The following is a 12,456-nucleotide window of genomic DNA, read 5'->3' on the forward strand; positions in this document are numbered from 1 at the left end:
TAAATCATATAATCTTTATTGTGCCGGACCATTTGTCCTTTCACATGTGGTCTGAGTGGTGTGGGAGGCGAACCGTGTGGTTTTGGGTTGCTGCATGTAACAAAAACAATATTAAGAGTTTGTTTCCGTTGGCCTACATTCAAGAATTATGGGCATTTGAATACAGTTCAGTAGATCTGAGGGGGGAAAAAACAGTTTGCATCACAATGCCTTGTGAAAACAAAATAGATTGATAAATATATAAAGCTGAAACCGCTAAAACTGAAAATAACTTTAAATCACAGACATCTGGTAATAAGAATAATTACAACTGACTGTACAGTTACAGAAATCAAACTGTTCTTGTGCTTGGGTTAAATATGATGTTTGGAGTTATGACTAGTTCTGTACAAGTCATTTTCAACATGATTCATGTTTAGGGAATATACATAAATAAATTATCTGATATATTTACACACACACCTTGCATTGATCACTTCACAAACTAATTGATGGTATGTGGGGACGGTCTGAAATGCTTTTGTGAAATTTGAACTCTATCAGCAATCTCTCTCTCAGAGTACTTTCTCATTTACCGGTACTTAATTTGATTTCATCTTAACTCTTTCGCTTGTTCCTTATACCCCAAAGGATACTTTGCCAAGTACTTTCTCAAACACTGACAATGATTACAAGGGGGGGGGGGGCATAAGTCATCCCCTCTCAGTCACATTCTCTGCCCCCATCTTTGAAAAGCAACATAGAAGGGAGCACATATAGCAGTGATACTAAGTCAGAGGACCAGGCTCTCAGGAACAGACACAGTCTTTTAAGAGCTGGAGGAGGGTACAGTGAGGGATAGTGACAATGAAGGTGACTGGTGAGGGTGGGGGTTATGGCTAATGCTAATGAAGCTAGCACAATAGAGCCAGCTGCCAACGTCAACAAAGCTAATGTCCCAGTGCTATCAAAGTTAGCCTCCCAGTGCTAACCAAAGCTAGCGTCCCAATGCTAACCAAAGCTAGCACGTGAATGCTAACAAAGTTAGTGTCCTGATGCTAACCTAAACTGGAGCGTTAGCTCTGCACAGCTAGGCTGGAGGTGGCTGCGGCGGCTGGGGGCGCCTCGGGCTCGGCCCGTCGGGTCTTGCAGGTAAGCGCCAGGAGCAGCAGCATGGGCAGGTGCCAGAGGCTGCAGAAGAAGAGCTTGCGCGCGCTCTGGCGGTCGGCGCGGCGGTGGAACTGGAAGGCCAGGTAGGTGATGTACAGGTTGATGGGCAGCGACACCAGCGGGAATGTCCACGTGGTGAGGCCGGTGAAGGGCGCTACCGAGGAGAGGCCGATCAGGCCCAGGCTGTGGCGCAGCGCCACGCGCCGGCAGAGGTCTGGGTGCGTGACGGACATCATGCGGTAGCCGCCGCGCGAGTAGTCCTCGCGCAGGTTCCAGCTCAGCGCGTTGAAGTGCGGGAACTGCCAGCTGTACAGGAAGCCGCCCAGCAACAGAGCTCCTGCAGAGAGAGAGAGAGAAAGAGAAAGAGAGAAGGAAAGAGAAAGAGAGGGAGAGAGAGAAAGAACGAGGGAGAGGGAAAAAGAGAGGGAGAGAGACATAGAGAGAAAAAAAGAGAAATTTAATGACCTTTGAGCTGAAATCCTGACATTTTATTCATTTTTGGCAACTTCTATATTCCTCCCTTAGTGCTATTGCAACATTAAGACATTCAACTAGATACATCACAGGAAATGGCCTGTGGGTGTCTTTTCAAATGCTTGTGTAAGCACCTAGAAGCTAGATCTAGACAACCCCACCACGCCACCAACAAAATAGAATGAAACAAACAAAACCAATAATCATCAAACTGGTAGCTTCCATCGAAACAGTGAGAGGCGTGGTGCTGAATCACCTTTCCCAAAGGTGAGTCGGTCTAGTGGTTTCCCACACGCATGCGCACACACACACACACACACAGTGGATACACACACACAGTGGATACACACATACAGAGTACGAGAGAGTGTGAGAAAACGAGTGTGAGGTGTCTGGGAACCGCAGGAAGCCAGTGAGAGTGCGGGAACGGAGAAGTTGAGAGGGGAGAACAGGACGGCCGTCTTTCTTACGAGTCTCTAGAGCTCAATATAAAGGCTTGAGTTTCACTTCCTGTTCGGAGGGTGGGGTCAGCAAGGCACAGCGAGGGGTGGTGGTGGGGTGGGTGTGTGTGTGTGTGTTTGAAAGACACCACCCCCCCCACACACACACACACCCATGACCAATGAGGAGCCATCATGAACTAAACTGTAACAAACAGCAAATACACACAGATCCTCTAGACAGAGTTAAACACTTTTACGATTTATTGATATTTGAGCTCAACCTGTAACATGGACTGCTCGGCGCCACTAGGCTTCGTTCCAATCTACAGAACCAGGATGCGCATAACATATAATCTTTGCTTTCTTTGGGAATGCACACAGTAAACAAACAACCAGAGGGCGGAGAGGAGCAACTGCAGTTTGTAGAATTTGTATTACGAATTCGCTTTGTACTTTTTTGGTCGAGACACCACCACATACTTCTACAGAAACCAAACTACCTATTGTGTTGACTGACAGATGAGCAGAGTCGCTTCAGACGGTGGGGGACAGCGATGGGGAATATTTTCGCTCAGAGCGACAGAGGCTTTTTTGCACGTAACCATGACAGCCTCCAGCTGCTCAGCAGCCACCCGACGGCGGGTTGCCATGACGAAGCACTTCACGTCGCCTAAACATCACCCCCTGCTCCGCTTCTAGAACACTGCACTCCCAAAGAGACGGGAAGCACACATTCTCCAAGCTCCAAGGGATCCTGTTAGTAAACATAGCAAAACACAGCGGTGTGTGAAGAGGGTGTGTGTGTGTGAGAGAGAGAGAGAGCGCAGGTTTGAGACACAGTGAGTGAGAGGGCCTGAGAGGACCGCGAAAGAGAAAGAGAGAAAAATAATCTTTCTTTCTTTCTCTTTCTCTCTTCGAGGAGACAGAACTTCTGTCTGTGTGGAATTATAGATGAAAGACAGTGTGCGCGCACACACACAATTATACACCACACTGTGACAATGTGTAGCTTAGGACCTTAACATATTTTCAGGCCTCTGTAAGTCTATAAACACTTTAAGTATAAGTATATATACTCTTTTGATCCCGTGAGGGAAATTTGGTCTCTGCTTTTATCCCAATCCGTGAATTAGTGAAACACACACAGCACACAGTGTACACACAGTGAGGTGAAGCACACACTAATCCCGGCGCAGTGAGCTGCCTGCATCAACAGTGGAGCTCGGGGAGCAGTGAGGGGTTAGGTGCCTTGCTCAAGGGCAACTGCCTACTGGTCGGGGTTCGAACCGGCAACCCTCCGGTTACAGGTCCGAAGTGCTAACCAGTAGGCCACGGCTGCCCTTTCACAGGAACCTGAAACTCTATGCACCAGCACAGTGCAGCACACACACACACACACACACACACACACACACACACGAGCGCTGAGCTCCACACAGACGCCGCTTTGTGAGTATATCAGCACTTGTGGCCGTAATGGAGCCCGTATCGCCGTGTCCCCATCGCGATGCTGAGAGTCTGGCGCGGCTAGGCCAAATATGGCCATGCCAGGGCTGCAAGACAAGCACCCAAACAAAGCTGCACTCTCCCCAAAAAGGCCCGAGTATAGGGGCAAGGGTAAGCAAACACACACACACACACACACACACACAATCTCTCTCGCACGCACACAGAGGGACACACACACACACAGAGGGACACACACACACAGAGGGACACACACACACACAGAGGGACACACACACACAGAGGGACACACACACACACAGAGGGACACACACAGAGGGACACACACACACACAGAGGGACACACACACACAGAGGGACTTGGACTCACACTCACAAAAAAACACACACTCACACACAAAGACAATAGCAGCTGCCTTGTCTCCATTTATACTTTATTGGCCTTGCTGTGTGCCAACTATAAAAAAGAAATGGAGGAAAAATCAAGCCCATCTTCAAAAAGGATAGCATCAACACTGAAGTTTGTCTCAGTGTGAGTGTGAGTGTGTGTGTGTGTGAGTGCAAGCATATGGCGAGCTTGACGTTATCTGTGGATGGACACCACCCAGGACTGTGTTTGCATGTGTGTGTGTGTGTGCGCGTGTGTGTGTGTGAAAGAATATGAATGTGTCTGTGTGCATAAGTGTGAATATATGGGTGTCTGTGTGTGTGTGTGTTTGTGCATGAGTGAGTGCGTGTCTGTCTGTGTGTGCGTGTATATACACACACACGTGTGTGTGTGTACTAACCTGCGTCCAGTGACCCCGTGGCTGCGGTCCAGCCCATGACCGGGGGGATGGCGCCCACCACAGCCCCCACCCACGTGTTGCTGATGCTGAGGCGCTTGAGCGGCGTGTAGCAGCTCGTGTACAGGAAGATGTTCAGCGCCCCCAGCAGGCCAGTCAGGGGATTCACCGCCAGGGACAGCAGAGCCACGCCCGGGATGCCACAGGCCAGCGCGAACGACACCGCATGCAGGGGACTGCAGGAGAGAGGGAGGGAGAGAGGGTGAGAGAGAGAAATAAAGAGAGAGAGAGAGAGAAAGAAAGAGGGGAGAAAGATAGATAGATAGAGAGAGGGGGAGAAAGAGAGATAGATAGACAGAGATAGAGAGAGAGAAAGAGAAAGGTAAATTCAACAATGTAATATGTTGATACAGTTCCAAACTTTGTTGCGTACAAAGACTCGACATATTCCCATAAGTAAAGCGTAGGAGGATAAAGAGAGTGTGTGCAAGAGGAGAAAGAGTGTGTGTAAGAGGAGAAAGAGAGTGTGTGTGTGTGTATGTAAGAGGGCGGAGAGTGGCAGGAAGAGAGCGAAACGGAGGCAGGTAAAGAGACAGACAGACACAGAGATGGAGATGGAGATAGATTCTTGGAGAGAAAGACAGACAGACTGAGAGGATGTCGGTCAGAAGAGGACGGATATTAAGAATTTGTTCCAAATGTTCCACACACACACACACATACACATCACATCACGGTCTGGTGCAACCACAGGGCCATGTGGGCTAACATCCGACAGGCTACACACACACACACACGCACGCTATAACTCAGGACATGTCAAATCCACAGACAGGCTCCACACTACTCATGTCAGCATCAGAGAACCAAACATCCTCAGACAAAAAAAAAAACCTGCAGACACACACACACACACACACACACACACACACACACACACACACACACACACACACACACACACACACACACACACACACACACACGTTTGCCTGGAGGGACCCATCTGATAAGAGTTTGTCTGGGATGAAAGTCCACACAGAAAGACAAAGACCACAAGGCCTTCTGTAGAATGGAGAAGAAGCTATAACGCAGGGAGGGGCTGGGCTGGTGTGTGTGTGTGTGTGTGAGTGAGGAGTGAGTGAGTGAGTGAGTGAGTGAGAGAGAGACTCATTCTGCTACGGCCGGATGGGGCCGACTTCTAGCCTGTTATTAAAAGTAGTCAATTCTCAGCCTGGTTTGAATTCGCCATCCATAAATTAGAGAGCGATTAAAATACAGACCATACGCACCCCATCAAGAAGGAACAAAGTCAAAACCGAGAGCACTTCTCTCTGCCTTCTCCTTATCCCCCCCCAAAGTTTGGGTGGTGCAGGAGATGCGGCATTAACGTGATTGCTCTGATATAGTACAGACACCAGGGCGTGCGTGTGGGTGTGTGTGTGTCCATCCACGTGTCCATGCATAATGCTTGCTAGTGGCTACAGGCAATATCTGTGTTCGTTTAGATTCAACCAACACTCAACCGTCACCATTTCCTTGTTGCAACCACATGGGCTCTTTGAAGAAAGGAGAGCCCATCTGATTAGAGTATAAACAGCATTTCTGCCCGGAGAGTGGGGCTTGGGCACTGGTGTCTGCTCTAGAACCTTCTGCATTTGGGATGCATCAGGTCATGTTACTCCCTCTTTGTGTGTGTGTGTGAAGTGTGTGTGAGTGAGTGTGTGCAGTGTGTGTGTGTATGTGAGTGAATGTGTGAAGTGTGTGCGTGAGGTGTGTGTGAGTGTAAGTGTGTGCAGTGTGTGAGTGAGAAAGAGATAAAGAGAGAGAGAGAGAGAGAGAGAGAGAGAGAGAGAGAGAGAGAGAGAGAGAGAGAGAGAGAGAGAGAGAGAGAGAGAGAGAGAGAGAGAGAGAGAGAGAGAGAGACACACACATACTTTTCATCAACTCCTAACAGTCTCTTTAATACAGGAAATGCTGCTGCTTCTCCTCACTTAATGTGGGACAGCTTTGTGTGGGTGTGTTTTTCTGTGTGTGCCTGAAATGAAAAGATACAGAATGTCAGCTCAGCAAACGGATGCCTGACTGGGTTTCAGCGTTGACGAGGAGAACCATTGACCAGTAATCAGGAACAGCAAGAAGGTAGCAGATAAACCAGGGCTTACGGGAATGCACACTCGGAGGGGAAATGAGGCCAACCTCTGGGTATGTGTGTGTTTGTGTGTGCATGTAAGTGTGCGAGTGTGATAGAGCGATATACTGTGTAAGTGTGTGTGTGTGTGACTAATAAAGCATTTGTGAGAGCGTTAGCTAATGTGCATGTGTGAGTGTGTGTGTGTGTCTGTGTGTGTGTCACTCTGGCAATCAGTAATGATGCTCATTACCCATGCAGCTGGAGCCGAGCTGCACCAATCACATTAGTGTATCTGATAGAGGCGGATAAACAGATGACGGCAGTGCTGCGACGTCAAAGTACAGAATCAGTCAGTAAACAATGTCGTAGTGTTATCCAATTGCGTTGAAGTCGGGAATCAGTCAGTAAACCTTGGTCGTAGTGTTCTCCAATTGCGTGCAGTGATATTTTCAAATGCATGCTTGGTGCCGCCCCTCGAGTTGGGCCATTTTCATTACTCGTGGCCAGACCCTTAATCTTTCTAGATTTGGGTCTGGATTTCCAGGCTAAAAGTCTTATATCAAACTAAAGCAAATCAATTTGAAAAAAAAAATATTTGCTAATTTAACACCATGACCAAGACCCACAATCAGTTTAAAGCTCTCCCACACAAGGCGAGTATTGCTGATAGTAAATGCACAAAACACTCTGTCATTGACTGGCTTTGAACTTCACCCGCCATATAAATTAGGGCGATGGGGTGTGTGTGTGTGTGTGTGTTTGTTTAGTTGTATAAGCCTTGTCTCAGTGAGGACCAGTGTTAGTTTCAGCAGACACTTTTGGTATTAAAGTCTAGAGTGACATCATGATTACACACACACACAAACCACCGTCTCGAAACAGTGCAGGATGACAGCTGGACACAACAGGTCATGCCTCATCTGAGCTGGACGTGTGTGTGTTGATTGAGTCAGCCTATCTGATGTCAACAAAATTGTGAAAACATATGGCATGACTGAACACATACACACAGAGATAGAGACAGACAGATGACTACTAGAACATTACAAACAGTCTGTGACTAAGGAATATTTCTTCAGAAGAATTTCACAGCGATTCATTTCATGGTAGAACTCGTTAGTGTGTGTGTGTGTGTGTGTGTGTGTGTGTGTGTGTGTGTGTGTGTGTGTGGATGAGAGGGAAACAAAAAGTTTCTAGAGGGAGTATGGAGTTCTGTTCAATTTACTAAACAGAGTGACAAACACAACAGAATGTCTTCTCAAAAAAAGCCATCATAAGTTTCAGATAGGGTAGGAAAGACAACATCTGTGTATGAAAACGTGTGTGTGTGTGTGTGTGTGTGTGTGTGGTGTGGGACTGTTGAGTTTAGACATACTGAAGTGAGACTAGAGCGTGGCCTTATGGAGCTGATGAAGGGCCGGCCATATTTACAAGCTGGGTGAGGGAAGGCCTTGCACAGAAGGACTGGAGGACTGGGCACTGGTGTGTGTGTGTGTGTGTGTGTGTGATTAATGAGGTCTTTAGTAGCTTTCTGCTCTTCTTTACCCCCTGACACACAACACAGCACAGCACAGCGCAGCGCAGCGCAGCACAGCACAGCACAGCACAGCACAGCACAGCACAGCACAGCACAGCACAGCACAGCACAGCACAGCACAGCACAGCACAGCACAGCACAGCACAGCACAGCACAGCACAGCACAGCACAGCACAGCACAGCACAGCACAGCACAGCACAGCACAAGCACAACACAACACAACACAACACAACACAACACAACACAACACAACACAACACAACACAACACAACACAGCACAGCACAGCACAGCACAGCACAGCACACACCTGATGTGTTTAATAAAAGGGTCACAAGACAACACATACAGCTCTGGGAAAAATTAAGAAACCACTGCACATTTTTCTGATGTCATCCTAGGGTTGCTGGGTGACATTCAAATGAGTTGACGGTCATATTCAAAATTAAGAGACTCATCAACTCATTTGAATACACACATGAAGTCATACATAGATGTTGTCCTTCCTACCCATATTTTTTTTCTACCCAGATTTGCAGTGGTCTCTTAATTTTGAATATGACCGTCAACTCATTTGAATGTCACTTAGCAATTGTGCAGTGGTCTCATTTTTTTCCAGAGCTGTAGTTATGGGGCCATGCGAAAGCTTTCAGCGTGTGTGCGCACGTGTGTGTGTGTGTGTGTGTGTCCGCTAGGTATGTTCAGCGTAACCTGTTTAGAGTGCAGGAGGCAACTGAAAGCGATCTTTATCATCTCATGTCAGCTCTTTGTAGTCTGGGAGCAGCAGCACAAAAGAGGGAGTCCGAGGCAAAGACACAAACAAATGCAAAAGACAGCCCATCAGACACTACCGGCAGCTCTCTCTCTCTCTCTCTGTGTGTGTGTGTGTGTACATGTGTGTGTGTAGAGTGCCGAGCTACAGACCTTTCAGATGGTTGTGTCTATTAGAGGCTTTTATGCTGATTTATGCACAGGTGTGTGTGTATCAATGTGTCTGTGTGCGTATTGAGTGTAGAGGAACTTTCAGATGTCAGTCTGCATGTGTGTGACTGCTCTTTTAGGTGTGTGTGTGTGTGTGTGTGTGTCCCTTGCCAGGTGTCCTGTTACTGTGTCAGATTTGCAATGTGGCAGGACAGATAGTGACAGTTCAGTGGGCTTCAATAGGCAAGGTCACACACCTACTGCAAACAGCTCCAGGAGAGGGGTGGTTGGGGTGTGTGTGTGTGCGTGCATGCGCGTGTGTGTGCGTGTGTGTGTGTGTGTGTGTGTGTGAAGGGGGGGGCAGGTAGGCGACCCGCCCCAGCCTCCTGCCGCCCTTTCCCGGGGCTCGCGTTACGCCTGCAACAGGTGCACAGGGGAGAGGGATGTCAAGCAGAGAGAATGCTGGATGAGATACAGTGTGTGTGTGTGTGTGTGTGTGCCTGGCAAAAGGCAAAAGGTTGCTGTTGGATCTGATCAGCTCAGCTATTAGCCTGGCACTCTGTGTGTGTGTGTGTGTGTGTGTGCACCTGGCAAAAGGCAAAAGGTTGCTGTTGGATCTGATCAGCTCAGCTATTAGACTGGCACTCTGTGTGTGTGTGTGTGTGTGTGTGTGTGTGTGTGTGTGTGTGTGTGTGTGTGTGTGTGTGTGTGTGTGTGTGTGTTTCTGCGTGTGTGTGTGTGTGTAAGAGGAGAAGACAGGCATGCTCAACACTCCTGTTTTATTTAAACTGTATGTACAGTAGTGCTTCATTACAATATGGCCCACAATAACACTGTGCTGGGGTTACACAAGGGCATGCATACTGTGTGTGTGTGTGTATGTATGTGTGTGTGTGTGTGTGTGTGTGTGTGTGTGTGTGTGTGTGTGTGTGTGTGTGTGTGTGTGTGTGGTGGGGGGGGGGATACTGTATCCCATTATACTGTAACCCTGAGGGAAATATTTCCTTAATACAATGCTGCGGCACCTGATATGAGTGGGCCAAGAGGAAGGAGAAAGCCCACCAATATGACACTAGGAGATTGTGTGGGGAGAGAGAGGGTGAACAGAGAGAAAGATAGATAGAGGAGAAGTGACAAGCAGAGAAAGAAAGAGGGATACAAAGAGGGAAAACAAATAAAGAGAAAGAGAGAGACGGATAGATAGATAGATCGTTTGTTCATCCCGAGGGGATATTGGGAACAGAGAAGGAAACGGAGAGAATTGAAAAATGAAAGAAGAAGAGAAAGAGAAAGAGAAAGGGAAAGAGAGAAAAAGTGAGAGAGAGAAAGAAAGAGGGGAATGTCCAGAGGCGGTGTGTGTGTGTGTGTGTGTGTGTGTGTGTGTCCTCACCTGATCTGCCCTCTGACCAGCGGCCTGTTCTTTGTGCGATTCATGTTGGAGTCAAATGGCACCTCAAAATACTAGGAGAACAAGAGACAACACAAGATTAGGGTACATTTCCACACACACACACACACACAGTTGAGAAGATCCTGGAAAACCACAGCATTAGGATCCTCTGCACTCACATGGTAATTTACATCAACAATTTACATCAACAGGAAAAGAGGTTGTAAGACCCTTTTTGGACACATATACTGTACACTGAGAACTCCTTCAAAACACACAAACTCAAAAACACTGAAACACACACACACACAAACCACTCACTCCTACTCAAACTGTGAGCCAAGAGATTTTCTCCCAAATGGGCACCACTTGAAGCACAGCGGAGGAAACATCTGGGTGCAATTCACACATTTACACAGCCGCATAAAAACACGACTAACGCCTCTCTAATCAAACGGCTGCTTTAAGTGGAACCTAAGCCAAGCCTACTGAAACACCAAACCATGAAGGAGAGGAGAACCTTTCTCAACAGAGCACTGAGGAGAGGAGGAGAGAACCCTACTCAACAGAGCACTGAGGAGAGGAGGAGAACCCTGCTCAACAGAGCACTAGGAACCAGAGAAGAGAACCCTGCTCAACAGAGCACCAAGGAGAGGAGAACCCTGCTCAACAGAAAACCAAGGAGAGGAGAGAACCTTGCTCTACAGAGCACTGAGGAGAGGAGAACCCTGCTCAACAGAGCACTGAGGAGAGGAGAACCCTGCTCTACAGAGCACTGAGGGAGAGGAGAACCCTGCTCTACAGAGCACTGAGGAGAGGAGAACCCTGCTCTACAGAGCACTGAGAGGAGAACCCTGCTCAACAGAGCACTGAGGAGAGGAGAACCCTGCTCTACAGAGCACTGAGAGGAGAACCCTGCTCAACAGAGCACTGAGAGGAGAACCCTGCTCTACAGAGCACTGAGAGGAGAACCCTGCTCTACAGAGCACTGAGGAGAGGAGAACCCTGCTCAACAGAGCACTGAGGAGAGGAGAGGAGAGGCAGACACACTCATCTCAGAGAAGAGGAACTGTATACCACTGCATCCATACTCAGTGTGAACACACACACACACACACACACACAGACTCAGCATGGTGCATCAGCGGGAGTGATGTGAAGTCTGCAACAGCCGCACCTATAATCGGCCCTCGTTTCCAGACGGATAAACAGCTTTTAAAACACTTCCTCACTCCCTTCCACTTGATGGATGCAAGCCCAGAATCAATACCCAACCCAATCCACACCAAACACAAACACACACCTCAACTCACTCACTCACAAACATGCACACACAAACAACAACTCTATCACACACACACCAATCAACTCACACACACCGACTCAAACTCACACATATCACGTCTAGTGTGTGTGTGTGTGTGTGTGATACTGGTGAGGGGAGCTCAGACAGGACAGGACCCTCCATCAGTGTCATTAGGGAGGAGGAGAAGGAGGAGATGAGGTCAGAGGGGACACTTAGAGGGATTGGACGACGGCCACTGCACTGTGGTTCATCTACTGGAGGAGACTCAGGAGAGAGAGAGAGACAGAGAGAGCGAGAGAGAGAGAGAGAGAGAAAGAGAGCTGAGAGCGGTAGATGCAGAGAGCCAGAGCCAGAGAGAGCGAGAGAGAAAAGTGTGGAAAGCAGAGTTATAAAAAACGATGGTGAATAAGGAGAGAGGGAGCATAAGAGTATATTAAAAGTGTGTGTGTGTGTGTGGTGTGTGTGTGTGTGTGTGTGTGAGAAAGAGAGGGAGAAAAAGAGAAGCACTGAATGTGTGGAAGGAATGCAAAGGTGTAGAAATGGGGAGTAGAGTAGAGAGAGCAGGACAGAGAGACGGGTGTGTGTGTGTGTGAGCAACAGAGGTGGGAGATGGGGGGGGGGGGGGGGGGGGGGGGGGTAGGCCGGAGAGGAATGTGGGGAGGTGCAGTGATTGTGTGTGTGTGTGTAAAAGAGGGGGGTATATGCGTGAGAGGGGGACAGGCAGAGGGACAGGACCTGATGATTATGCAAAAGTACTTATTCCTGTTTTTATGGCTCTCCAGTGGGGCTGAAGGCCTTCAAAAGCACTTAATCAGAGAACTAATAGCAGTGATCCCAAAACACAAACATC

General features: G+C 48.2%; 1 protein-coding gene across 1 annotated transcript in view; it reads right to left on the reverse strand.

The window, feature by feature from the left end:
* The window catches only part of LOC125287788 (protoheme IX farnesyltransferase, mitochondrial), a 46,972-nt gene continuing 34,516 nt past the window's right edge, over positions 1-12,456 (reverse strand). The window contains exons 5-7 of the mRNA XM_048233814.1: positions 10,301-10,371; positions 4,322-4,554; positions 1-1,486 (exon numbers count right to left, since the gene is read on the reverse strand). Coding sequence (XP_048089771.1) covers positions 1,056-1,486; positions 4,322-4,554; positions 10,301-10,371 — 735 coding nt within the window. The 3' untranslated portion in view covers positions 1-1,055. The remainder of the gene's footprint in view (positions 1,487-4,321; positions 4,555-10,300; positions 10,372-12,456) is intronic.

This window comes from Alosa alosa, chromosome 22 (genome assembly GCF_017589495.1).
Source record: "Alosa alosa isolate M-15738 ecotype Scorff River chromosome 22, AALO_Geno_1.1, whole genome shotgun sequence".
NCBI classification, from domain to species: Eukaryota; Metazoa; Chordata; class Actinopteri; order Clupeiformes; family Clupeidae; genus Alosa; species Alosa alosa.